The following is a 27,970-nucleotide window of genomic DNA, read 5'->3' as shown; positions in this document are numbered from 1 at the left end:
TTTGCAAGTAGCACCATTTAGGTTTTAATTTGCTTTGGACATAATGCAATCTTTCATATCTTTTAATGCTACAAAGAAAGACTGGAATACAAATGCTTGTTACTTTAAATGACTATCCTGAGAATAAACAACCACAGACTCTCTCAAAAGCTATAGGATAAAATTAGCTTTATATATTTTGTTAAGAAACACACAGAAACCCCAGAGTATCACAAGAAGGTGATACACAAAATACAAAATCTAATAACCTTAAACTACTATATATATATATATATATATATATATATATATATATATATATATATATATATATATACACATACACTGTAAATGAGAAAGCTACAGATTCATCTCTGTCTACTGATAGGTAGACAAGACCGAGTACCAAGGCACTTTTGAACACCAAATACAAACATTTTTTGCGTGTACAGAGATCCAGAGCATAGAACTCTGACCTAATTTAGACACAATAGATATGTTTGTATAAGAATATAATATCTGAATTTACAGTTCAGTTTTCAAAGAAAGAAGATGAGAGATATTTTAGAGAATGGTTAGTGTTTGGTGGGGCTGAGAAGTTGGCCAGGACACCACTATACTGGGGTGTTTTCATTTTGGTCTTCCATTAGCATCTTTTAAAATAAAGTGCTTTACATGACTATTTAATTATACTAATTATACATTTAATACAGCATTTTTGTCATTATGATTGTGTTGAGGGGAATGTAGGGGAAAGCTGAGGCATAAGATTCCACTACTAATAGCGAGCGACACAGTTTTACACCACATTTGTTCCAGGTACAAAGCTTATATATAAGGCAATAGTTTTTGCAAAACATTTAACTCTCTTTGATTTATACAAACACAGTATTTGTATACCAAGCTCCATGAATAAGTTACAAATTAAACTACCATTTAAACTATATATAATATTATATTTTGTATATGCTCTGGTTAGTTGATATTCATATACATAGTAAATTCTGCAACAGTGAATCTGGTAAATCTGACCATAAATGTTAAGAACACTTAGCATCTGAAGGCACAAGACAATATTAGAGTCTAAGATAGTAGCACAGAACGTGGAACGTCCCAACACATTCTAAACAAGTAACAATCTGATTTTTCAAATATATATTAAAATATCACACAGATGTTAAAGGAGAATGTACAAATAGGTCGAAATAAAGGCTGATAATACATGCGTACAAGACAAAAGCATATATAGACAAAATTGGGATGAATGGATCACTGAAGAAGCTCTACTTGGTCTGGTCCAAGGCTCTCAGAAGGTCACTGCCCTGAAGCAGATGCAAGTTTCCCTGCAGAGGCACGTTTACCTCGCAGTCATATCGTGTCAGCTCTGGCAGACAGTATGAGTCAAAGGATGGGCCCAACAGTTGACTTATCATGCCTGTCGAAAATAAAAGAGACCTGTAACTCAAATGTCACATAGATAAACACCAATTCGAGTCTGTTCTTCAGACAAATCTACTGTATGACTTCAGAAATATGGAATATATACACTTCTGTTTAAAAGTTTAGGGTCAGTATTTTTTTTTAATGGAATGAATACTTATATTCAACAAGGACCTATTAAACCAATTAAAAGTGACAGTAAAGACAGTAACGTTACAAAAGATTTACATTTCAAATGAATGCTGTTCTTTTGAATTCTATTTTATTTATCAAAGAATCCTGGGGCCGTTTTATCTTACCACTAAGAGTTCTCCTAAATAGCAGTAAAAGTTCTTAGCTAAGAGTTTTCTCTTAAAACCTATTCACAAAGCTGCTGAGACAAACTTTTACTAAGGAATAGACAGAAGTCTTAAGCTAAGAGTAGGGCGGGGTTGACCTCGTTGCTATGCAGTATAAACACAGTGACTGGCTGATGGGGGAGGAGTCAGCGATTTAATCATAGAAATATTGTAGAATGAGGTGTCATGTTTCCACATTAAAATAAAGGTTTTAAAATACAAATGTTGCCCTATTCAAATAAATATTTTTTTAATAAAAATGTTGCCATAGTCAAAATAAAATGTTGCCATAAAGGTTTTAAAATAGGCTAAGTGTCACTAATTAAACTAGTTAATTGTCCACCTCTTGGATGTCTGTATCTCAAGAGATTGCAGAATTCAAGCGACGAATTATGTTTTATAAACAAAGTTTGGGAGAAACACATTCGAACAGTTTTTCTAATCAGCTCGAGAGGAGGATATGCACAGACGAAAGCCGACTCGCCTAGTTACTTCGACAGTTTTCTGCATCCTCCGCCATTTTTAAGAGTTTCTCCTAAATTGGCAAGTTAGGAGCTACTTTTAGCCTTAAGATGTTTTGTGAATACGGCCCCAGATATGTATCACAGTGTCTGCAAAAATATTAGTCAGCCCAATTGTTTTCAACACTGATAATTAAGAAGAAATGTAACTTGAGAAGCAAATCAGCATATTAGAATGATTTCTGAAAGACATTGAAGACTGGAGTTATGGCTGCTGAAAATTCAGCTTTGCCACCACAGGAATAAATTTACATTTTAAAATATAATAAAATAGAAAAAAAAATATTTTAAATTGTAATAATTTTTCACAATATTGCTGTTTTTACTGTATTTTTCATCAAATATTTGCAGCCTTGGTGAGCATAAAACATTAAAAAAATTTACCAACCCCAAACTATTGAGCAGTTTGGCATGAACATTCTCCTAAACAATCTCTTTTTGTGTTCCACAGAATAAAAAAAAAGACATATGGGTTTGGAATGATATGAGGGGAGAGAAAATAAGATCTCTTTGATGCTGCCAAGATATGACTCATGGGATATATTTGAAATATTTGTGAATATTGTAGTGTTGGTAATATTTTGGTTTGTGTTGTAAGGACTAGTGACTGACCTGAGTGTTTGTGTGAAGGCATCATGTGGTATTGTCTGTTACTGGGAGAGCAGAATGACTCTGTGAAATGATGTTTAAGGTCATCTGAGGTCCCTTTGAGAGATTGACTGCAACCGTGACGAGAAACCAATCCATTTTGCATGCATGGAAATTTATCTGTGAAAAAGGAACAAGAGAGTGTGTAAATTTGGCTATAGAAAAATTAGAAAACAACTAAAGATAGATAGAGAGAGAGAGAGTTGATGTACCCGTGAGCACACTCGTGCTGAGAGACTTTCTGACAGAGAAGGCGCAGCTGTCGACGTTCATCGTCTTCATCCTTTTTTGCATTCCATCTGCAGACTTGTGAGGGGGTACCACCTGCTGAACACATTTCAATTTGATATTCTGTCTTTGGTATCACTATATAAACTTCACTCATTTCCATTATTCTACAGTGAGATCTGAGAGTTTACCTTTGGAATATCGGAGAAAGAGTACGACGAACTGAACTCTGATGGCCGCTTCCGTTTTAAGTTGTGAAAGAGAGCGATCTGCCCCACACTTATGTCTTTCTGTACAGGGGCAAAGCTCTCAAAAAACCTGAAAATAGCAATTAAATCCATCAGTGAATTTTTTAATTTGCAAACATCATGTTGGCTTCATAATATCACACTTTATTTTTTTCTCACAGAGTATAAATGTGACCCTGGATCACAAAACCAGTCATAAGGGTCATTTAAAAAAAAAAAAGAGATTTATGCATCATCTGAAAGCTGAATAAATAAGTTTAATAAGCTTTTGTTAGGACAGGACAATATTTGGCTGAAATACAACTATTTCAAAATGTGGAATCTGAGGGTGCAAAAAAAAATCTGAAATATTGAGAAAATCGCCTCTAAAAGTGTCCAAATGAAGTCCTTAGCGATGCATATCCACTCACAAAAATACATTCTTGATATATATACGGTGGGAAATTTACAAAATATCTTCATGCAACATGATCTTTACTTAATATTCGAATGATTTTTGGCATAAAAGAAAAATCGATAATGTATTGTTGGCTAGTGCTACAAATATACCCGTGCGACTTATGACTGGTTTTGTGGTCCAGGGTCACAAATGGGTCTTTTTACATAAAAATATATAGCTGCCTTTATATTTGGTTGCACTTGCATCAAAAAGTCTTAAAACCCTGTTCACCTGTCTGCTTCACTTACACTGATAGACCGATAATTTGTTTGCAACAACATATTTGCACATTAATTTGCAATTGGTGTTCTTTTTTCTTCTGTTTGCATGCTAATTTGTGATTTGTCTAGACTTGATTCTCAAACACAGAGAACAGAAAACAAGATGTACTGTCACATGGACAAAGCAACTCTGATGCATAGAAGGTTACTTGAAACTTTAACACAATTCGTTTGCTTCCTTGCAAAGCCATTTCCTTCTGGAAGGCCTAATCTAGTTAATCATTGATGCCTAGTTCATGTATTGCAAAATAAAATGCATGTGTAAGGGAATGATGAACTCTGTTCACCTTTGCTGTGGCAGTGCAGCAGTGAAACTGCATGTTTGTCTTGGATCTGTTGTGTTTCTGTCATCCACGCATCCGATATCTGTGCGTTCGTACTGTGAGGGTGGGTCAGGGGGCCACTGAAGATTCTGTCTACCCTCCTCAGAAGAGAGTGGGACGTTTGTTGCAGTTTGGTAAGGCTGCACATGAGCCGTGTCTGGACACGTGTTAGGACTGCTCTTGTTGTCAGGAGGGAATGGACTCAGGGGCTGGAAGAGGTCAGCTACACTGCTGAAGCTGTGCTGGAGGGCTGTGCTCAGGCCTGGACTTGTGTCAGGCACAGGCTCCTCCAGACAAATGGGGTGCAGCTGGAAGTCTTCTCACCGTCCATTGGGATATATGGAGCAAGAGTTTCCAGGTCCAGATTGCTCAGGTCCAACTGCACACAGTTAGATATCGTGTCAACCAAATATTTATTTAAAACAGTTGATGAGAAAAAGTAAAAAAATTAAAAACACTTGCAATGTTTTTAGAAGAAGAAAAATGCTGAACGAATTGGTTCAAATAATAGTAAGTAGGCCAAGAATTGAGGTGAAAGAGCTGATATCATACACTACTGTTCTAATGTTTCTCTGTAAGACATTCAAAAACTCAGTAAATGGTAATATTGTCAAATATTATTACAATTTTAAATAACTGTTTTCTATTTAATATACTTTACACTATAATTTATTCCTGTAATGGCATAGCTGTGTCACATGATCCTTCAGAAATCATTCTAATATGCTCAAGAAATATTTCTTATTATCAATGTTGAAAACAGTTGTGCTGCTTAATATTTCACTGGAATAAATTTGTTACCCATTTTTTTCAGGATTCTTCAAAATAACAACATGTATTTGAAATCATTTTATTGTAACAATGCAAAATTTTTAACCGTCACTTTTGAACAATTTAATGTATCCTTACTGAATAAAATTATTAATTTCTTTTAAATAAATACGTAGCAGTGTATATGTGATTAATCAACCATATCCATTAAAGGTGCCCAAGAATGCTTTTTCACAAGATGTAATATAAGTCTAAGGTGTCTCGTGAATGTGTCTGTGAAGTTTCAGCTCAAAATACCCCATAGATTTTTTTTTATTAATTTTTTTAACTGCCTATTTTGGGGCATCATTAACTATACACTGATTTTGGCAGCGCCGCCCCTTTAAATGGCGTGCTCCCTGCCACACAAGCTCTCGATTATATTACAGTGCATTTACAAAGTTCACACAGCTAATATAACCCTCAAATGCATCTTTACAAGATGTTCTTCTGTGTGAGTTTGAGGCTATATGCTCTGTGGCTAACGGCTAATGCTACACTGTTGGAGAGATTTATAAAGAATGAAGTTGTGTATATGCATTATACAGACTGCACATGTTTAAAAATGAAAATAGCGACGGCTCTTGTCTCCGTGAATACAGTAAGAAACGATGGTAACTTTAACCATATTTAACAGTACATTAGCAACATGCTAATGAAACATTTAGAAAGACAATTTACAAATATCACTAAAAAAATCATGCTATCATGGATCATGTCAGTTATTATTGCTCCATCTGCCATTTTTCGCTGTTGTTCTTGCTGGCTTACCTTGTCTGTGCACAGATTCAGACGTTAATACTGCCTTTCCTTGTCTAATGCTTGAACATGGGCTGGCATATATGCAAATATTGGGGTCATACATATTAATGATCCCGACTGTTACGTAACAGGTGTTATGTTGAGATCCGCGTGTTTTCCGGAAGTCTTTTAAACAAATGAGATTTATATAAGAAGGAGGAAGCAATGGGGTTTGAAACTCAATGTATGTCTTTTCCATGTACTGAACTCTTGTTATTTAACTATGCCAATATAAACTCAATATGTAATTCTAGGGCACCTTTAAGTAAATTTAATATTACTGTACGTCTTGCATCTGCACAGGCACTGAAGTGAACTTGTGAACTTGAAGTGACAAGCTAGTCAGAATGGGCAAGTCACACTGTTAAAGAATTGTCTGACAAGTCTTTTGTTCATTATCATTAATTAAAAATCATTTTTTTTACTAAAATTATATTCCATTCTAATCACATTTTCATCAAAAGACAAAGACTATGACTGAAACTGTAAAAAAAAGAACAATGGATAGAATTTTGATGTAATGTACACTATTATGTATGAAATGCTTGCAAGTATCACTCACCTGGGTGTCTGTGGGATTTGTTGCTACAGATTCAGGAGTAAATAGCTTCTCTGTCAGCTCCACCTTCAGATCACACTCTCCACTGCCACAGTAATCTACTGGACTGCTAGGCTGCAGGCAAACACATGAAATCACTTAAACACACCATCATGTTAATAAATCATAATTACACCACTATTTAAAGAGGTCATATTAGGAGGAAACCAATTTCCATTGATCTTTTGAGATTTCAATGTACTATAAAAACATAGTTTTAATTGTTTGAATATAGAAAACTATGATGGTTATTTGAAATTTAAAACAATATACCACATGGGGAAAAAAAAATAATTTAAAAAACGATGATAAGTCTCTACTGTCAGCCAGTCATAGGGAGAGAGACCAGATGAGGATGGGACATACTGTAGAACAACTGCTGCAGCCACTCAAGCAGGGTGTGGTACAGGGTGTGCACTTGCCCACAGGAGGTGCCTGGGGTACGCTGAAGGTGGAGGGTATGCTGGACAGCTTTCTATCAGGACTGCCCTCAGGGGGTGTGTCCACAACCCAAGACGGAAGCTTGGTGGACTTGGAGAAGTAAGTCAGCTCTTCAAACTCTGGCCTTTCTGCAAATGCATTGCACAAAGTAACAAGTCAAACGATGCCTCTGACGTCACAGTTCAACATGTAGGATACAAACAGATGCAATGTCATAGAACTAATACATAAAGAGCCAAGGAAGATGAACTAACAGTAGATAGACACACCTTAAACAACACAATGTGCAAAAGTTTAGTGCTCACCATGATCTAGCTCATTTTCAGAGTGAGAGTCACATGAGAATAAATGGTTACATAAATAATTAGGGTGTTAAAAACAACCTCAGCCATCACCAAAAGCAATTAGAACTGTTGAAAGCGTCACTAGGTGGTGATTTCCATTCCATGCAGTGGTTTTACTTGTAAAGACATGCATTGTGATGAAAAGTGAAATTAGTATACCCATTATAGCCCTGTGTCGAGGGTAATGAAACACACAAACACCGTGTCTACACCGGACGCGGCGCGACGCGTCAAAAGATAATAGAACCCATTATAATCAGTGATACTGTCTACACTGGATGCGGCGCGGCACGACACGACACAACAAATTCCAAATTCCGAAGTGCTGTGCAACAGTCGGTTTGTCGCATTCAGTGTAGACAGCTTTTAGCTGTTGCGGTGTGGCATGTCTGGTGTAGACATGGTGAAACACTGCCTGTTGTCATCGGTAAACCTTCAAAAACACAGGTGATGTTGAAATAAAAGTTACATTTATTATAAAAAAAACGAACAAACAAAAAAATGAATTTAATACAAAATTGTTTTGCTGAAGCCAACGCTAAGCCATAAGATGCTCATGTGCTGTGGAGCAGAAAGATTGAGCTTCCTTTTATGTTGTCACATATTGCGTACCCTGCAGCAAAGCCAAGCTACAGTGCCACTGAGCTACAGTACAACAACATCTGACGAAACTTATGACCTGGGCAGTGTATGTGTGTGATTGTGAGGTAGAGTAAGGAGAGCCAAGGGAAGGAGTAAGAGTTCATGCATGCAGGATGGGAGGAGATTTGTAATCGGGGGTTGAGGATGTGAAGAGGGTGAAGGTATTGTAGGGGGAATGGTTGAAGTAGTGCCGGGTGGCGCTCTGACCAAAGTCCAGGGCAATGATGGCGTCTCCTGGCATGGGCGCTAACTGAGCTAACTCCTCAGGCTCCTCCTTGAGTTTAGTGAAAAGATTGTCCTGAGCTTCTGAAACAGAGGAAGCTCCACCCTGGCTGAACAGTTCTCCCATGCTACGCATGTGGTAGGGCTTGAAAAGAGCCTCCGTCTGATCCAGCGAGAAGATGAGGGACTGCTCCTCAACAGAACTGAAACACAAAAACAGCATGAGAACAGTTTCATAAGTATCAGTATCATCATTTAGTATCATCGTTTAATACAGTACCTCAGGACGTAATTGATGCAGATGATGCACTGTGGTTGGGAGTTGCGATTGTTGTAGATGACGGTTGCCTGGGTCTCCACCCAAACGTAGCCCCCGTGCTTGGCTAGCATTCTGTACTGGCCACTCACCACTTGCCCCTTATTACAAACTGAAGAAGAAAACAGAAAAAGAGGGAATGACCTAAATTGTTACATGTAACAAATAATAAATGGATACACAATATATTTATGGCAAATATATTTCTGCATCCAAGTGATTTATATATATATATATATATATATATATATATATATATGTGTGTGTGTGTGTGTGTGTGTGTGTGTGTGTGTTAAACATCCTAAACATGTACTTAATTAAATAAAAAGTCAAGTCACCTTTATTTATATAGCGCTTTTTAAAATGCAGATTGTGTCAAAGCAACTTTACAGTGATAACTGGTATATAATTTGGCTGGCAACTCTTAAAGAATAGTGTCAATGCAGGCAGATCAAAGCACTGTTGAATAAATGTCAAGAATACTGTTGAATATCAAATGTCAAGTCAAATGTCAAGTAAAAGTAAAAAATAAAAGTTTAAATAAAACACTCATAATCCTCCATAATATTAAGATATTAAAGGTCATGAAAAAGTTCAACATCTCCATTTAGGTTCAGTAGCCAGGACATTTACGTACATGACTATTGACATTCTTACTCAGAATAAGAAATTGCACTGCAATTAAACAGCATGATTTCAATGTCCATATTCAGATCTGGAGTTGTAGATGGATTATTGAAGTATATCGGTAACACTTTATTTCAGAGTCTTTTAACTAGTTGCTAATTAGCATGCATATTTCTAGAATATTGGCTATATATTAGTACTTATTAAGCACATATTAATGCCTTATTCTGCACAACCTTATTCTACATTCTTAAACCTACCCAACACCTACCTTACTAAATATTAATAAGTAGTAATATCTTACCAGTATATATTCTAATCATAATATGACTCTATATCTGCGTTTTTGCTGTGTTTTGTGACATAAATGGCAAATTAATTTTTGATCATGCAAACTTTAACTTTCTATGTTAGACATTATTTGGGATTATTTTTCATGTAAATGACAATATAAATAGAATAACAATAAGGTTTTACAACAATAATTGGTACAAAAAGGTTTTAACTACATTAGTTAACATGAACTAACAATGAACAAAACTTCTACAGTATTTATTAATCTTAGTTTATGTTAATCTCAGCATTTACTAAAACACTTTAAGATCAAAAATTGTATCTGTTACCATTAGTTAAATGCACTGTGAACTAACATGAACATGAACATTAACTTCTTTTTATTAACTAACATTAATAAAGATTAATAAATGCTGTAAGAATATAGTGCTCATTTTTAGTTAATGTTAACAAAGTAGACTTTTTGTAAAGTGTTACTGAATAGTTTTAAAATGTAACACCAAGTAAGTGGCTTAAAGTTTAATACTGTCTTTGAATAAGGTCCATTACTGCAGATCATGTAAGTGTAGTCATTTTTCAAATCAAAAGATCTTACTGTTAGGTAATACTCCAGGTACTTATCACTGGAAGAGGCCAGTGAAGAACACCAGAGCACTGATCTGGATTAAAGACATCAGAGGAACCAGATCAGAGGTGCTGCACACTTCAAAGGCTTGTTAGCCACTAATGCATTAGCTAATCAGGTGGGCCATCCTGAAGAAGCAAATCTGAGAGCTTTTGGGTTGTTAAAGATGAAGTCAAAGGACATATAATGGGATTCAGGCCATCTACTCAGCCTCAATGCCTCATGTGGCAACAACAATCAAATCAGTTTCAAATCACATTCAAAACAAGATTTGACAAGAGCCTTTGTATACAGTGGGTTCATCTTGTGGTTTAGGATGAAACTGGAAGCTGTCCATTACTGTATGTGAGGGAACTAATCTCATTGCAACTGTACAATAAAAACGTTTATGCACTGCTTATGCCTGAGATAATACATTGGAAACATAACAGATATGGATTAGCATAACTATGGAAGCACATTTCCATCACATAAGAAAAAAAAGAGAAAAAAATACATACATTTTTTTCACATAAGGAAAAAAAATACTTTAGTAAATCATAATTATGGGATTAAAAAGTCATAATTATAAGATAAAAAGCCAGAATTTATATAAAAAGTCAAAATTATGGGATAAAAGCCCAAGTTATGACTTTTGACTATTATTTATCCCATAATTAGGACATAATTGTGACCTTTTATCTCATAATTTATTTTTATGGCATAATCATGATTTACCAAAGCATGTTTTTTCTTCTTATGTGGCGGAAAAGGGCTTCCATATATAATATAGAATGTACTACAAAATGTAGATTTTTTCAAATGGTCTTTAAGGTTAGAACTACAGTATATGGTAGGTTTAAGTTCTTGGGTGCCAATTTTATAAGCAAAGTGTCCGAAAATATTAAACGTAGAGTCTACGGCATCTGCTAAGCAAATAAATAAAGCAACGCAACAACCATTCAGTTTATAAATATCCCTCAACAATTCCTGGAGCCCGACGGGACATCTGTTTCCCTCAGTCATCAAGCCCATGGGAACACCTCAGGTCTTCAAGGTTTTGAACTCAAGTAGTTTACCCATGGACAGAGATGAGAGGCATTGGTTCTGTTCCAGACTGTGAGTCATTTCGGGACAGAGACAAGATTGATTTAAAGATAGGTAAATTAGCCAAAACGGTATTCACACAATGAGCTACTGCATTGTTTCTGGTGTGCTTACGCCAATGCGGGAAATGGAGGTACAAAAAACGGAGCAAACGCAGAAAACTGAACATGAATCTACCATATGGCTTTGTTCAGACTGGTATCTCCAATTCAAGTCTAAACAGAAAAAGTCCAACTTTTAATGTTTTTGTGTTTTCTGGCTTTGTTTTTGGTGGATGTAGACAGGTACTCACGATTTTGGTGGCTCTTTGTCATGCTTTCAGAGTCCAAAGCATGGCAGAACTCATACACCGAACGGCCAAGAAGTTCCTCTGGTCTGTATCCGATCAGGCTGCTGACTCTGAAACACAAAGACAGGTCAAGAATAAAACTAATGGAACAGTCAAAACAAAGTGTGATTGAATTAAAGCACTGAAGCCATCATTAACCAAGATGCATGACTATTGATTACATCTAGTGAAAGCAATCAAACTTGTGCTGCTGGGAGCCAACGTAAACTCTCTGCTTAGCTTAGTGAGAACAAATGATTACAAGCAGGACCCTTGTTTATTGGAGCTATAAATCTCTTGTGCAAGAGAGCCGTACTTGTTCTGTCGGATCATTATCTTTAATGTCTGTTTTTCAACTTGCTGGATTAAAAGTCAGAACAGCGCACATGTATCAACACACGGCCTCCAAAAGACAAAGGCCACATCCTCTTCTGTGTTTGAAGTGCTGTAGCAAATGCTAGATTGAAAGCAGATGTGGCTTGTCTATTAATCACAAATGCATTTGCTGCAATGCTCAATATCTTCATCATATCGTTTTTTGTGATGTTGAATACTTCAAACAAACTCATGCAATTGTTATTTTCTTCTATTTGAACCTCCAATTTTTCCCTGGAGTAGCCTCCTCTCATTTCCTGTTTCAGTATGGGCTTTTAATGAACTCTGTGCGGTCAATAATAAGCCCTATTAAATGGAAGCATGCAAATATCTGACCTCAGCTGTTAACCTTCTTCACAACACATCCACTGTAGTGTAGTACAGATGGGTGACCAGGCACTCAGAGCAGCACCAGCCCCATATTGCCAGGGGACAAACTAACTTCCATGGCTTGTTATGCAAGATTTGTAAGAGAAGTCAATTGTGCCCCTTAGGAGCTTCAAGAAATGTAGCAAATCTAACAAGAAAAGCTCATAATCACTTTCCCTTACCACACACTGATAGCAATGCAAGTAGAAGCACAACAGAATTATGATAAGAGTTCCCAATACTGACCTTTGAAACTCACACATACAGTATTAGCTGTCTAATACTGCTTACGTGCACTCACATAAGCGCAAAATGAAAAAAGTTTTTATAGTCCATGTCTGGCGATCCATAAGCTACTGTACTCCTAAATGTTCACAAAATTACACTACCATTCAAAAGTTTGGGGTCAGTACGATTTTTTTTAATGTTTTTGAAAGAAGTCTCTTAAAGGGTTACTTCACCCAAAAATGCATAATTTACTCACCCTCAAGCCATCCTAGGTGTATATGACTTTCTTCTTTCAGTTAAACACAACCGGAGTTATATTAAAAATATTGTGGCTCTTCCAAGCTTTATAATGGGAGTAAATAGTAACCGATACTTTAAAGCCCAAAAAAATGCATCCATTCCTCACAATAGTAATCCATATGGCTCCATGGGGTTAATAAAGGCCTCAATGTGTTTTTGTAAGAAAAATATACATATTTATAAATTTATAAACTAGAATCACTGGCTTCCGTTAGCGAGTCGATTCCGGTGGAAGAGTGAACTTTGACCTGACGCATGACTTATTGACGAATGCAAAAAGCGCTGAGGATAGAGCAAAACAAAACACCGGTCATGAATTAGAAGTCTAAAATGAACATTTTTAAATTTTGAGTCAGCTTGAGTTTGTTGCCAAGCCTTATTTGTTTGAACCGCGAGAGGCGTCTACTCTCACCTAAGCTTACGCTACGCCTTGGTCATACGTCATATGCCGGAACTCAACAGGATGGATGTTACCGGAAGCTAGTGATTATAGTGTATAAAGTTATAAATATGGATATTTTTCTTACAAAAAAAGCACATTGCTTCACTTCAGAAGGTCTTTATTAACCCCCTGGAGCAGTATGAATTACTTTTCCGATGGATGGATGTGCTTTTTAGGGCTTCAAAATCTTGGTTACCAGTCACTCCAATTATAAAGCTTGGATAGAGCCCGGATATTTTTTATTTTAACATACCTCTGATTGTGTTTGACTGAAAGAAGATAGCCGTATACATCTACGATGGCTTAAGGGTGAGTAAATTATGGGATAATTGTAATTTTTGGGTGAACTATCCCTTTAAGCTAACCAAGGCTGCATTTATTTGATTGAAAATGTAGTTTTGATCAATTTAATGCATCCTTGCTGTATTAAAAAAAAAAAACTTTTGATTGGTAGTATAAGTTGTTTTAGCAGATACACACTCATAATCTTCCAGACAATAAATACAATATGACAAAAAATCAATATACAAATCAAATGCTATCTAGAATGAGAATGTCCTTTCCTCTAAACACACCTGCAAATGCGCACACACACACACAAACACACATACACAGTATGCATTCATACAACAATTAGTGAACAGTCCCTTGCCTCTCATCGCAGTAGATAAACTTCATGTCCATACTGTGTCTGCTCATGAACGTCTTGCTGTCGAGAGGTGTGTCGACATTAGAGGGGTGTGGGATTGGCGCACACAGCATAGTGACGCATGTGAGGGGTGGCTCCGAGAACCCACACAGGACTTGAGGTGGCCGGCTGCTGCACACTTGCAGATGCCCCGTGCAATGCAGCACCTGAAAGACAGAGCGGCGACACAATGTTTTACTTGATAGCACATACATGTGTACGTTTCATGAAGTTGTATGATATGCTTATGCATTCTTACCTTCCAGCTGGCTGATTTAAGGTTGACAGTGCGACCTCTGTTGGTGACCGTACACTTCATCCTCATAAAGAAATCTCTGCCCGTGCTCATGTCTTTACCTCTCCTGCCATACACAGGTCCTGCCAATCAAACACCTTTTAGGATATATGCTTTAAGAAATCATGCATTTATAATTGACCATGGTGCTGGTCATTAAAGGGTTAGTTTACCCAAAAATGATATTTTTGATGAAATCCAAGAGGTTTGTTTATCCCATAGAAAGCAACCTAATTTCCATCATTCAAGGTCCAGAAAGGTCATAAAGACATCGTTAAAATAGTCCACGTGACTACAGTGGTTTAACCTTAATTTTATGAAGCGACGAGAATATTTTGTGCGCAAAAAAAAAACAAAAATAACAACTTTTTTCAACAATTTCCTCTCTAACTTGTCAGTCTCGTATGCAGTTCAGCGCTTCCATGTTTACGTCCGAACGCCGGCTCAGTATTGGCCGAGGCTGATCACGTGAGCACCACGATGCATGTGTGTGATGCTGATGCAGGAGCCAGCCATCATTCTCTTTGAATGGGGAAACATCACATTTTCCAATGCTGTTCGCCAAACTTTTGATTAAATTTCATATTACCAATGAAATCTGACAACAACTGTCTAAATTTTGTTCATAAACTCTCAAATCATGAAAAAAATGGCATTTTTCAGGCTGGATCAAGCTAATGAGCATGCGCAATCCTAAGCACGCGTCTAACCGTTTCTATAGGGACCGGAGCTTCTAACGGCTGCTGCAGTGACGCGATGACTTTACCAATAGGCGATTGGCTCTTATTTAGAAGGCGGGACTTATTCCACCATGTTGAGCTTTGCACTTTCTCCAATTCATTATAATACGAGTGAATCGTCTATATATAAAGCCAAGAGAACTTTCTATATATAAAGTCTTTGACTGCATTCACTGCATCAACTGCGTGCAAGACTGACAGGGTAGAGAAGAGATTGTTTAATAAAGTCGTTATTTGTGTTTTGTTTTTGCGCACAAAAAGTATTTTTGTCGCTTTATAACATTAAGGTTAAACTACTATAGTCTCATTGACTATTTTAACAATGTCTTTACTACTTTTCTGGACGGTAATTATGTTGCTTTCTATAGGGGATAAAAAACCTTGGATTTCATCAAAAATATCTTAATTTGTGTTCCAAAGGTGAACAAAGGTCTTATGGGTTTGTAACGACATGAGGGTGAGTAATTAATGACAGAAATTTCATTTTTCGGTAAACTAACCCTTTAAGCTTTTTTCTAGCACATTCAGAGGACTTTGGTCTGTCAGTGGGTCGTGGACACCAGGTACAAAGTTCAACCGAAGCTGAATCAGTCTGACGAAACCTTAACTACAGTATATTGAGCTCTCTGTACTATTGCATAGGGATTATCTCCAAGTGGCCAATGAAATGGCAAGAAATTACATCATTTGCTCAAGAGCTCTAAACAGGTCAGGTGACAGGCTCATGAAAGATAGAGGAAGAGACAGTGAGAGACAGATAAAAACAGAGGACGAGGAAGATTTGCTGTGGGGAAGGCCCACTTACTCTCATTCTGAGTATGTGTCTGTGTGCAAGCAAACACTTACAGACTTTCAGAAACTACTTGAGACAGAGTAAAGGCCAAGTTCACACCAAGTTTGGTGTGAATAAATGACATGAAAGCATAAAAATTCACAAGCTATGTTTAGCACCAAAACTATTCAAATCAAGCCTGCTGAATTCCTGTCATCGTCTGAAATAAATACGGATACTGTATTAACCCTGAATGAATTCTTGCCTAGGCTATAGTACCGAATGCTTTTTAAAACAATTGAATTAAACAAAATGCACAAATGAAAATAATAAATTACCCTTGTTTATGAGACTGGATTAGTTCAGTTTGTGTGTGTGTTGGGTTTAAAGGCCTAGGACTAGGAGATTCCGCCATTTTGGTTTTAATGGCAACCGTGTATCCAAATTAAAAAGACAAAATTCTGGGAAAATTGTTCTCACCTGATTTGACGTTGAGATTCTCTCTGATTTCTTCATGATCGCAGGGGTGTGTGAAGTCAAAGATGCTGTGGCCTGTCAGTTCCACCTGATAACATTTTGTAAGGGAAGTAAAATTAAATGCTTGGCCACAATAAATAAGGTAACACAAGGTTTCTCTTTGTAATTATTCTGAAAGAATAAAGGAAATGAGGTAAGGCTCACCTGCGTAAGTCCCATAAATTTACTGACGTTTTCTGAAAGGAATATCATGTCCCCGTCTGATGTTACCACAGCAACAAAGCCTTCCAGAGACTTCAAATATAAACTGTCCATCTGGCTGTCATACTGGTACCGGGATTGTTGGACTGTGCGGCCTGTGACAAAAGACAAGACAATTTAGTATGCGTGTACGGTGTACAATTCTGTCCTTTTCGTAATTTACACTGGCAAATTATCAAAACAAACTCGAGACCTTCTCAAATCGAAAGTTATGGAACAATCACACACTCTTACACAAACATAGACTCATATCCTGTAGCATTTAGCTTCACAAAAAAAGTAAACATCTCAGATTCAATAAAACAAACTTACTTATCAAATTAAATTCACATACTAACATGGAATAAAAACAAGCTATTATAAGCTATATATCAGCAAAGAGGGGAAGTATGAGGTACACAATGCCATGAAAAGCATCAACAACTTGTGAAAATAATTAAAGCGAGGCTCCATGCTGTGAGTTTCATGTCTGCTTCCCTGCAGATAAGACGTCCTCCCCTGCTCATTCAGATCAGGCACTGAGGTCCCGAGCGCTGAGGCTTTGACCCCGCTCAGACATCAGCACTGTGTGTTCGCATTGTGTGTTTGGGTATCAGCAGGTGGTCCATGTCTGCGCTCCCACCTCAAGCCTCACTGCATTCGTTCTGCTGCTATAAATACTTCACTGTGATGTCTTACTTCTCTGGCTCTCAGCCAAACCCAAGAACTCACAATTTTCTGCCTCTGTCCATCTCTATTAGAATCATTTAGGCCTTTTCTGGTCTGGTTGTAAACAAGGTTCTCGAAGAGCCTTGCTCTTTCATGTCTCAGGAAGTTACAGTATGTTTCATTTAGGTTCGTTTAAGTTCAAATGTTTGATGTCAGTAAGATTTTTTTTTTTTGTATAATGTTAGAAAGATTTGTTTCAAATAACTGCTGTTCTTTTGAACTTCTATTCATCAAAGAATCCTGAAAATGTTTTCAATATTGATAATAAGAAATGTCTTGAGCAGCAAATCAGCATATTAGAATGATTTCTGATGGATCATGTGACACTGGAGTAATGATGCTGAAAATTCAGCTTTGGAATCACACAATAAATATCCATTAAAATAGAAAACAGTTATTTTAAATTGCAATAATATTTCACAATAATACCCTTTTACTGTAAAATGCAGCCTTGGTGAAAAAATAAATCTTACTAACCCCAAACTTTTGAATGATACAATTATTTACAGAAAGAGCATGAGGCTATAAATGTAATATGTCTAGCTCAGATCAATTGGTCTAGGAAGAATTTGATGATAAATGTTTGAACTCATATTAAAATTTGAGAACAGTTTGTGACATTTTTTAGTCTTTAGATATAAATTAGAATATCTGATTAGTTGGAAACTTCACGAAAGTCTCCATTTGCTCTACATTTAAGCTCATTGCTCTCTAGGAGAAACAGTTGAGATGTTGAATAATGTCATTTGTGAATTTTCTTCCCTATGAGAGACAATCCTCTTCTAATACTATTCTAATACTGTTTCTTTACAGAACTTTTTGTTGAAAACTGGACCGTTTGAAAATGAGACACAAAAGAGAAGCAAGAGATTTCAGTTCAAGTCTCCATTTGCTTCCAATTTCATCTTACTGCTGTCTAGGAGAAACAACTAAGTTGTGAAAGAGATATGAGTTGTGATTTTTCATTTTGACAGGAGATGATCCTCTTTGGTTCATCCGTCCTGGGCCATTTGTTAATGAGGGTTCAAAGATTCATATCTTCAGAAGGATTTTGCTGGATATTCAGGAAATAATATGATCCCCAGTGTTCAACCAATGACACCTTTGAGGCAAGTTCAAAATCAGAAAGATCAAGACTGAGATTTGGTTCAGATGAGAATCATAACGGCCCTGTCCAAATGGAATCCTCACAATCTTCCACACTTTTGTGACGTAATGCTGCTCTGACTGTTAGGTAGAATCTGCTGCGGAGCTCGCAGTCTAGGCAAAAGTGCGCATCGAGCTGCAAAGGGGGTGCTCACGAGCACACTTCTGAAACATACAATGACGAACGGGACACGCTACGTTCTCAGACACACGCACGCAGCGGCCATTGTAAGTTCACAAGATCGCAAGTGCACATGAAGTGTGCCGTTATGGACAGGGCCAACCGCTTTAACACCTATAAGTGATATTATGAATTTATGGCTATGCAGTTGTGAGTCCCACACACCTCATTGAACATATAGGTTTATACAACTTCTGGTTTTATAATCAAGTGACCTACAGTATAAAGGTCAAAGCAGAACATCCAGGAAGATATACAGCACGTCGAATATCACAAGCGGACCTGCAAGGCGCCAACACAGAAATGATTGTGGCTAAGAAAAGAGTGTGAGAAGAATTCACAGAAAACAATATCCTAACTAGCAAGCCCCTAATTACCCCAGACCTCACTGTCTTTCTCTTTCCTATTTCTCCACATACATCGATCTTCCCCCACCCACTTCCACATCACACACACATATTCATCACCAGATTCCATCTCTTCCCTTTTCATTGTTTAATCCTCTCTCTCTCTCTCTCTCAGAGACATGCACACATACTGTACACATGTATGTGCGTCAGGACTGGAGTCTGGAAACAATGTGCAGTGTTCTTTGTCTGTCTTCCTGCATTTCTTATTGTATATATTAAGGAGTACAGGACATCTCATGGACCTACCCAACCCAACTTCACTGACACATAAACATGTTTACCTAGCGGTCTAAATGAGGACATACCACAGACCTCCTTTGTGTTAGCTAATTATAATTACTACAAACAAACCAACCTTTTTGCATTTTTAGTATAAAACAACATAATTTTATTCATAAATCATCTTTCCAAATCAAGACATCCCCAAACGCAGGTTTGGACAGACAGACAAACAGCTTAAAAGTTTCCATTAAAGCATTTAATTGATTAGAAGTGACAAACATTTATAAAATTAAAACTGCAGTCCGTAAGTTTTGCCTCTTTGTCGCCATCTCTGTTCAAAACCTGCAATTGCAGTTATTTGCGGAATTATCATCTTTACGTGGGTTGTGCATCGGCATGGCTCCTCAGCGTGGATGAAGTCACCGCACCGGAAATTACAGATTGTAGTCTTGGATGTATGACCAAAATAAGAATTTTCAGCAGAGAATGTCATCTAAACAAGCAAGTAACAAATCTGGCACTTTTGTTCTGATCAACTAAGAAAAAAAAGATTACAATAAATCATGCTGCCATCAGTGATTAAATCTAACGATCGCTTAGCTCAGATCACGTCAAACCATGCAAATTATTATTATTGTTATACTTTGTTTTCAAATTGTTAATGTTAACAACATTAGCAGCATTGCATGACTATGTGTATTTAGTGTGTATTAGTGTTAGATTTCAATACCATACCATTATTCAACCATACAATCCGCCATCAAAATGATAAGTTTAATTATTCCACCTGCTATGAGAAATGGCTATAAATGATCCGGCACCTGCAGCTTCCTCACATGCCATATAGCCTACTAGCTGGGACTCGTTCTTTATGTAAACAGACGTAACGTAATGATGCAAAGACGAACGGCTGCATGCTCGAATTTCCTGCAGAAACCTATCAGTACCATCCGAATTAGAAAACATTATTACAAGTTCACAGTTGTGAATCGGGCTAAGGTAAGGAGACAGTTTTGAACACTGGCTGGTTATGTACTTGCTCAAAAATTGATTTTGGAACATTTTTAACCAAAAAGCAGCTTTAATAAAGGTTTCTATTTCAAATATATGCTGTTCTTTTAAGAAAAATGTATCACTGTTTCCATAAAAAATATTGTTTTCAACATTGATAATGTTTCTAAAGCACAGAATCAGCATATTAGACTGTTTTCTGAAGGATCATGTGACACTGAAAACTGAGAAATGACTGTTTAAAATTCAGCTTTGCCATCACAGGAATAAATGACATTTTAAAATATATGGCAATAAAAAGCAGTTATTTTAAGTTGTCATTAAATATTACTATTTTACTGTATTTGATTGAATAAATGCAGGCTGAATCTTACTGACCCCAAACTTCTGAACAGTAGATTCAGTAAATTTGGAAATACAACCATTTTTATGGCAATATGTAAAGCAGCTACCAAGGTGAAAACATACAGCATTTCTTGTTAGACATCCTCACCAGCAAGTTTGTTAAAGTTTTTCAGGATTACAATCTCGACCATCAAAAATATAAGCCAAATTGGAAAGATTGTACAAGCTGTAGAAAAAGAGTACAAAAAAAAAAATTGTGAATCCAATGAAAATAGTGAATTATTTAGCTAGTTTTAGCCAGTGTGTCATATTTATGTAATTTTGACCAGCATGATCTGAACCAAACTTGAGGGAAATCTGATGAAAAGTGTACTCAAAGACATCACAATTTCTTTACTGTATGGCTCAATTGGATGCAATACAATCACAATAATAAGAAAACCAACAGATACAATATGCACATACATTTTTGTGTAGCTGTGTACCTGAGTTGAAGAGTTTGCGTGTGCGCAGGAAGCTGATAGCTAGTCTCATGATGGAGGCTTTGTCCAGGTGCGAGCTGATGCTGTGGGGTAACGGCAGCTGATGGGCCAGCTCATAGAACACCTCTGTCTCTTTACTGCGCCTGCAGCGTGCTGCATCACGAGACTTTTCCTTGCGCCTTTCTGAAGGGTGCCTGGAAAACAGAAGAGGCTGATGAAAACAACACATAGCCTATAGGCTGATCTTCAGCTTAGACACTGATTGCAGTCAATGTTTTTAAATTGGTGAATAGAGAGATATATACTCATACAGTAATTGTACATTACATTATTTATTGTTCTTAATACATTTTTATGTGGGAAGGACAATAAAACAATGAACTTTAACTTTCCTTGAAGATAACTATTGTCTTTTTGTTGGCACAGTCACAAGGGAAATATCGTGGGCAAAGAAGGTCTATTGTCTATTAACAAAATATGAAACACTTCTCAGACAGGGGTCACTTCTAAACCAAGCAGCTTTTTATTGGTCAAAATGGCAAATTTGTGTGCCAAAGTTTTTCTTCCGCTCTTATGCAAAATTCCCCGTTGCCCACATTGCACGGATTCACATTGAAAAAATGATTGGATTTCGCCTGTGAAATTATGCTGTGCAAAGGTAAAAGTGATTGTCTAAATGCATATTTGATTTTTTTTTTTTTTATAAAAATTACTTTAAAGTCAGGAGTTGACGGCCCCATTCTAGGAGCTATAAATCTGCTTCCCAATCTCAGACTGACAAACTGCCAGGTTTGGGGTCAAATTTGGGTTCATTTTTAATGAAAGTAAACTATTCTTCAAAATATTTTGTATCATTTTGAGCATAGCCTACTTTTTGTGGACAAGCACAACATCCTCCTTGAGTCAAAGCAAAAGCATTGCAAAACCACACCTGTGAGAATCTGTGCAACGGGCTTTTAATCTAAGTTTACTCACTCGCAGAGGAAAAAAAACTGAGTCATTGCAGGTTCAAGAATAGTTCGTTCTTAAAATTTGACACCGATAAATTAAATATCAGTCAAATCGGCCCGGGTCAGGTCAGGTCACAGGGCCGGGCCCCATGCAGATGTCTATCTTGAACTTGTTAGTACATGTTATACAGTATAATCTGACAGTCAAGTGACAGTTATGTACACTACTGTTAAAAAGTTTGGGGATTTTTTACATAGTTTTGAAAGAAGTCTCTTCTGCTCACCAAGGCTGCATTTATTTGATCAACAATACAGTAAAAACAGTAATATTGTGAAATATTCATACAATTTAAAGTAAGAGTTTTCTAATTTAATATATTTTAAAATGTAATTTATTCCTATTCCTCCAGCAGCCATTACTCCAGTCTTTAATGTCACATGACCCTTCAGAAATCACTCAAATATGCTGATTTGGTGCTAAATAAACATTTTATATTATTATCAATTTAGAAAACAGTCGTGCTGCTTAATATTTTTGCTAAAACCATGATTAAGAAAGCATGATGAATAGAAAGTACAAAAGATTATAAATGTCTTTACAGTCACTTTTGATCAATTTAATGCATCTTTTTTTGCTGAATAAAAGCACTTTCTTTAAAAACTGACCCCAAACTTTTGAATGGTAGTGTATGAGTGTTGACAAAAATGCAATGCAGCATATGCTTCTGTAAATTAAAGGGTTAAAGGGACAGTTAACCCAAAAAATGTAAATGCAAAAGTGAAAGGTAAACAAATAAGAATGTTTTGAACATTTATCTTGGCAGGTGAAAGATTTCTGCGGTTTGTGGCTTGCCAGTGTGTGAAAGAGAGTGTGGCAGAGAGAAGTGAACTCTCAATGGCCTCTGAGTGTGGTGTGCCACCCTGACAACAAAAAACCAAGCCACAGCACTGTTTGTTGGCAAAACACCAAAAGTGCTCTCTAATGCGTCACATATGATAACACACTAATACAGATACCAACACGCGACACATGGCCTGTGTGCAGCACTAAGTTTCAGTGTCTGTGGGAGGCCGATGCTGAGACCAGGATCTAGCTGTGTAATTCCAGTAGCAGCCTCCCAGTGTGGGTCCCCCTATTCCCCGGCTCAGGTCAGCCTGGCTCTGGGAGTGTTTGTAAAATGTGCACAGCGTGGTGCGGGGGTGCGGGAATGCGATAATCGGCCCTCTATTATACAGCTGCATATTTGGCGACCATAACATGCCCCCTTTCTGCCCTCCCATTTTTAGAAAAAAAAAAAAATTGTAATTGTAATAGTAACTATGTATTCTTCTCACAGAAAATGGCTGATCGTTTTTACCCAGAGGTCAAACCATGGGACTTAAACATTAATTTTCTGTCTGCTTTTTCTCAGGGCTAAATGAGGAATGGCAACTTCCATTTCAACCCAAACAGTTACTGCTTTCTGTCTCTAACCATACATGAAACCCCATCAGGTCTTAATGAGCAGAAATCAAGTGCAGCTCTAAAAATACAGACACAATGGTTAAATAAATGGGGAAAGATAATGCAGACTCATTGAGTTCACATGTTCAATACAATCAATTGTGGGGAAAAAGGAGAAATTGTTTTCTTTGACATCAGCTGATTCTGCATGATGTCCTCCCAGAGTCTGAGCGCTTATACAATCAATTATATAAGCAATTTACAGTTATAGAGAACTTAAAGTTCTACGCAATAAAACACTAATGAAATGATGATTATGTAATCTACCAGACAATCTCTAACACTATCTGCCCTTTTAAAAAATGCTCTAATTTGTTATCATTTCCTGGAAAAACTATCCAACTCTTAAATTCACGCAAGTGTTAATCATATGTCAAGAAGGACATTTTAATAGTAGGGCATGTCAGTTTAAGTACAAGAGATAACAGACAAACTGCATTGTATATGTACAATTTATATATGCACTCATGCATTAAAAATAACAACAAAATGCTGCTCATTGCAAAATTTGTACAATGCAACATTGCACTTGACTTAAACACTGCACACTGTTCCCTCATTTTGAAGGTCTGACATGCATGGCAAACCATTAACCCACCAGACAACATTATAAACTAAAACAGAAACTGAACTTTTGTGCCAGAGAAACCAGGTGGATCTCTTGAGTTTGAAAGTAGTTATGCCTATCAATGCCAGAAATTTCACATCATTCACATTTCAGAACTGAACAAATCAATAATAATCAATATCACACAAGCAAGAGCAAGTTCAATAAACTAGAAGTTGAGTAACTTACATTTTAGAAACAATCTCGCCAGTTATCTTCGTACGTCAACGAAAATAGTTATTTGCAAAGTCAAAAGAGAATAAACTTCCGCACATCTTCAAGCAAACACACCATAGTAAAGTTTCGTTCTAAATGAATCTGTATTTTAAAGTAATCGGTTGAGTAAATGATTCAATGACTCACTTATAAAGACAGTAGTTATGTTATGTTTTATTCCTGAATAAATCAGTGTTCCAAATGAATCGGTTGAGTGAATGACTCAATGAAAAAGACTGTCATTTGTTGCCACCTACTGGCATATTGATGTAACCTACCTATTGATGGTTAAAATGCATAAAAAAGCCATCAGCATTATGTATATTGCCCATAACTTTTTAGACTTGATTTACAATAACAACAATATGTAATACATATCATTCCAGTGGTTTTGTTTTAAACCATATAGAAAGCACTTCAATCACAGACAGCTGGAATCAGTAACCATCACCAAATTTGTGAACTCCTATCTTATTTTTTTAGTAACACAATCCAGATCTACACTGCTCAAACACCCCTTGAATGTGAGCTGAGCGTAAAGGTTTATCTCTCTGCTGAGACTAGTTTTTACAAACCCTTTGGCCTCATTCTAACTGGATTCAATCTCTGGGAGTTGTGTCCTGTGTCCTCTACTAGGCTACTGAGTTCTGTTCCCACACAGTCCAGCTGCTGACCTCAACCCCCAGCTAAGTTGCAAACGCTTTCGACATTAGCTGGCTAAACAACTTCTGAATTAGAGATGTGCTATAGGTCAAGGTACCCTGAAGACAGAGGCCTGCTGGCCGTTTTCACTACTTAGTCCTCTCTTCTGTGATCTTTTCACCTTTTGTGGCATTACTAGAACAAAATAACAAGATCGACAGATATGTAGCCACTCCTGTCTGTTCTCAACATGCAGTGTTCTTTTAAAAGTGTCAGTCAGGCTTTCAACAGGTAGCTGACATGAGAATAGTCTGTATTTCAGCGAGAGATCTTGAGGGGATTTTAAGAGCTGTCATGATTCCTAAAGTGCACATAACGACCTAGCAATCATATTGGCAAGACCGCTGAAACTATCACCTATTGCCTCGGGCGTCATCACGCACAACCAAGGCAAAACCTGTCAAAGGGAGCAGATCATGTGATTAGCAGGCCGACATGAACCCATTCCTCCCTCTATCTCTCTCTGCATCACCCCTCTCAACCAGATTAGGCCAGAGTTCACAGAAAGCCAAAAGCCAGACTGTACAGAGCGGCCATTCACTACAGATAATCCTATTTTCCCTAACCTCAAAGAGATGGCCAACCTTTAGTTTCCCAAACTAATAACAAGTGAAAGATTCAGTGTTAAACAGAATATGATGAGTGAACCCAGAGTGTCACATATGTATTATACTGCATATTCCTTCTTTGCAGCGAGCTTTGATGGAAGCCATTAAAACAGCACACTTAAATGATTACATTACCCCACCGGCACCAATTACAAAAGACATCACAGTAAATCACAGTGTTAATGAAACACTTGTAGAGCAGGTTAAACAAACCAGATAAGAGATAAGAATCGGATAAAGTCATGGAAGTAACCAGAGCAGGAACACATCAGGGCCTGTTCACGCTGTCCATGAATTAAAAAGAGAGGTGAGCCCTGATCCGATAACCTCAGTTTCAATTGGAACATTACGTTCCTGTTAACAAGCCACAAAGATCCACACTGAGGAACATAAACCCCTATGTTCAATATGCCTTAGGCACCAGAGAGCCAGTGCTGGTTTATTTTACCAACAAATCAATATGCTGATTCTGGCAACATCTGAATTTAGAATGTCATCCACGCAGATCACCAAGTCACAATTTACACCATGCAACAAATGTATTTTTTTGATGATCAAAAGATATTATTGTATCTTGGAGTATAAAGACATTTGAGTGACCGGGGGAGGGACAGTGAAAGAGAGGGCTCAGTGTCTGAGTAGAGCTTTGAAATGGGATTTAATTAGTTCAACTCACAATTAGTCATAATTTTATGAACTAGGTCATAAAAACTCTAAAAAGTATGCTGTTATTTACTTGATAGATACAAACTGTAAAATAAATATTTTTTTTTTAAGAAAAATATTAAATTATATTATTTGATACCCAATGGGTTTGCCAAATAACAGCAAATTTATTGTTTATTGTTAATTATATATTATACTAAATTATGTTTTAATGTAATAGTTAAGATCAAACTGACAAATATATTATCAGAAGTAGTTGGTGAATTACAGACTAAAAAGACAAAAAACTTTTTCATAATGTTAGCACTACTTCATATTTACCTTTTCTTCTAAATTTAGCAGGATCATCAAAATCTATATATATATATATATATATATATATATATATATATATATATATATATGAAACTTTAGTTTAATTGCTGCCTTCATTTTTAAGTTCAATGCACTCTTTTGACCACTTAATTACTGAAAATAATAATAATAATAACAATAAAAAATTGAGCTCTAGAAACTCATAAAACGAGTAGAAATGACAAAAAAGAGGTTAAATTTATGAAAACAAAGAAACGTGCTTAATTATAAAATATTTTACAGAGTAAGATATTTGAATTCAACAGGTGATTATTTATTGTAAGACCTCATTGCGGATTTTTATGATCAGTCTCCGAGGATCAAATGTTTTGAATAAACTTGTTTGTTTTGTTTTATATTATGAATACATATTGAACACGTTCAATCATGATTACAACATAATTATTTATATCCAATATTTTTAACCCGTAGGCAGCAAGTGTGTCATTCGTTGTCATTTCTTAGTAGGCTAGCAATGCAACTCTGGTGATGACATTTTAATAACTTTTCAAGTCTTTTATATGAGTCCATTAACAAGAGCGAGCCAAAAATAGGACCCGCGCGCACCTCTCCAATATCAAGTCTTGAGAAACTAAAATTGCCGGGGAGATTATGTAAAAAGGTTATTTATAAAAGGGGAAAATGTCATTTCAAATACAACACCAGTACGCTTATGAATCCTTTGATTCGATACTGTGGCTCAGATTTGTTAAAACAGCAGTTTAGCTATTGCGCTCTGATGCCAGTGTCACTGCAAATCTCACCTGAGATTCTAAAATTAAGCTAAAAAATTGAAGTCAATACATAAATGAGAATTCACGGTATATTAAAATGATTTCTGGCGCCTTACCTTTTTTTCTCTCTGTCGGCTGTCATGATGCGCCTATGCTGAAGACAACGAATTCACTTAACTTTTCCAAAAAAGAAAAACTTTAAACGCGTATTTTCTCACAGATGCCTTTATTTTGTTATTTCTCCTCCGTAATCTCATGACATTTCCAGTAATGACCGGAGCAGTTAGTGCAGTCTCAGAACACTGCCGAGGATTGCACTACCTCTCCAGAGTGACACCGACTGACCGGACGCTGGTAAAGAGCTCGTGAGCGCCACTCCTGTGCTGCGCGTGCTATCAGCACTCTGTGCGAACTGATTGGTGCTCTTTACATCTCTGGGCTGCCTCCCAGCGCGCGATCCCGACGCTTACCAGTCACACGTGCACGCTCCGCGAGTTCTGTGCGCTTTTGGTCTGTGAAAAAGTTAAGTTTCAGAGTCGCGTATAAAACAAACAACGGGAATACCACGTGAAGTGTCCAAGAAGAAGCCAAAATGAGC

The 27,970-nt window shown here is 36.9% G+C and overlaps 1 protein-coding gene across 1 annotated transcript; it reads right to left on the bottom strand.

Annotated features, from left to right (window-relative positions):
- On the bottom strand, positions 1 to 27,786 carry epas1a (endothelial PAS domain protein 1a). Its single transcript, XM_048170134.1, is given in 17 exon segments — positions 1 to 1,414; positions 2,891 to 3,046; positions 3,139 to 3,250; positions 3,346 to 3,472; positions 4,410 to 4,765; positions 4,768 to 4,824; positions 6,619 to 6,729; positions 7,021 to 7,223; positions 8,289 to 8,506; positions 8,584 to 8,731; positions 11,544 to 11,650; positions 13,946 to 14,148; positions 14,241 to 14,359; positions 16,269 to 16,353; positions 16,470 to 16,621; positions 21,035 to 21,225; positions 27,489 to 27,786. Coding segments are annotated over 17 exon segments (2,523 nt in total). The 5' UTR covers positions 27,515 to 27,786; the 3' UTR covers positions 1 to 1,262.
- Positions 27,787 to 27,970: the final 184 nt, after the last annotated feature.

This window comes from Megalobrama amblycephala, linkage group LG20 (genome assembly GCF_018812025.1).
Source record: "Megalobrama amblycephala isolate DHTTF-2021 linkage group LG20, ASM1881202v1, whole genome shotgun sequence".
NCBI classification, from domain to species: Eukaryota; Metazoa; Chordata; class Actinopteri; order Cypriniformes; family Xenocyprididae; genus Megalobrama; species Megalobrama amblycephala.
Note: the sequence above shows the minus strand (reverse complement) of the source record. Positions and strands in the feature narration are given on the sequence as shown.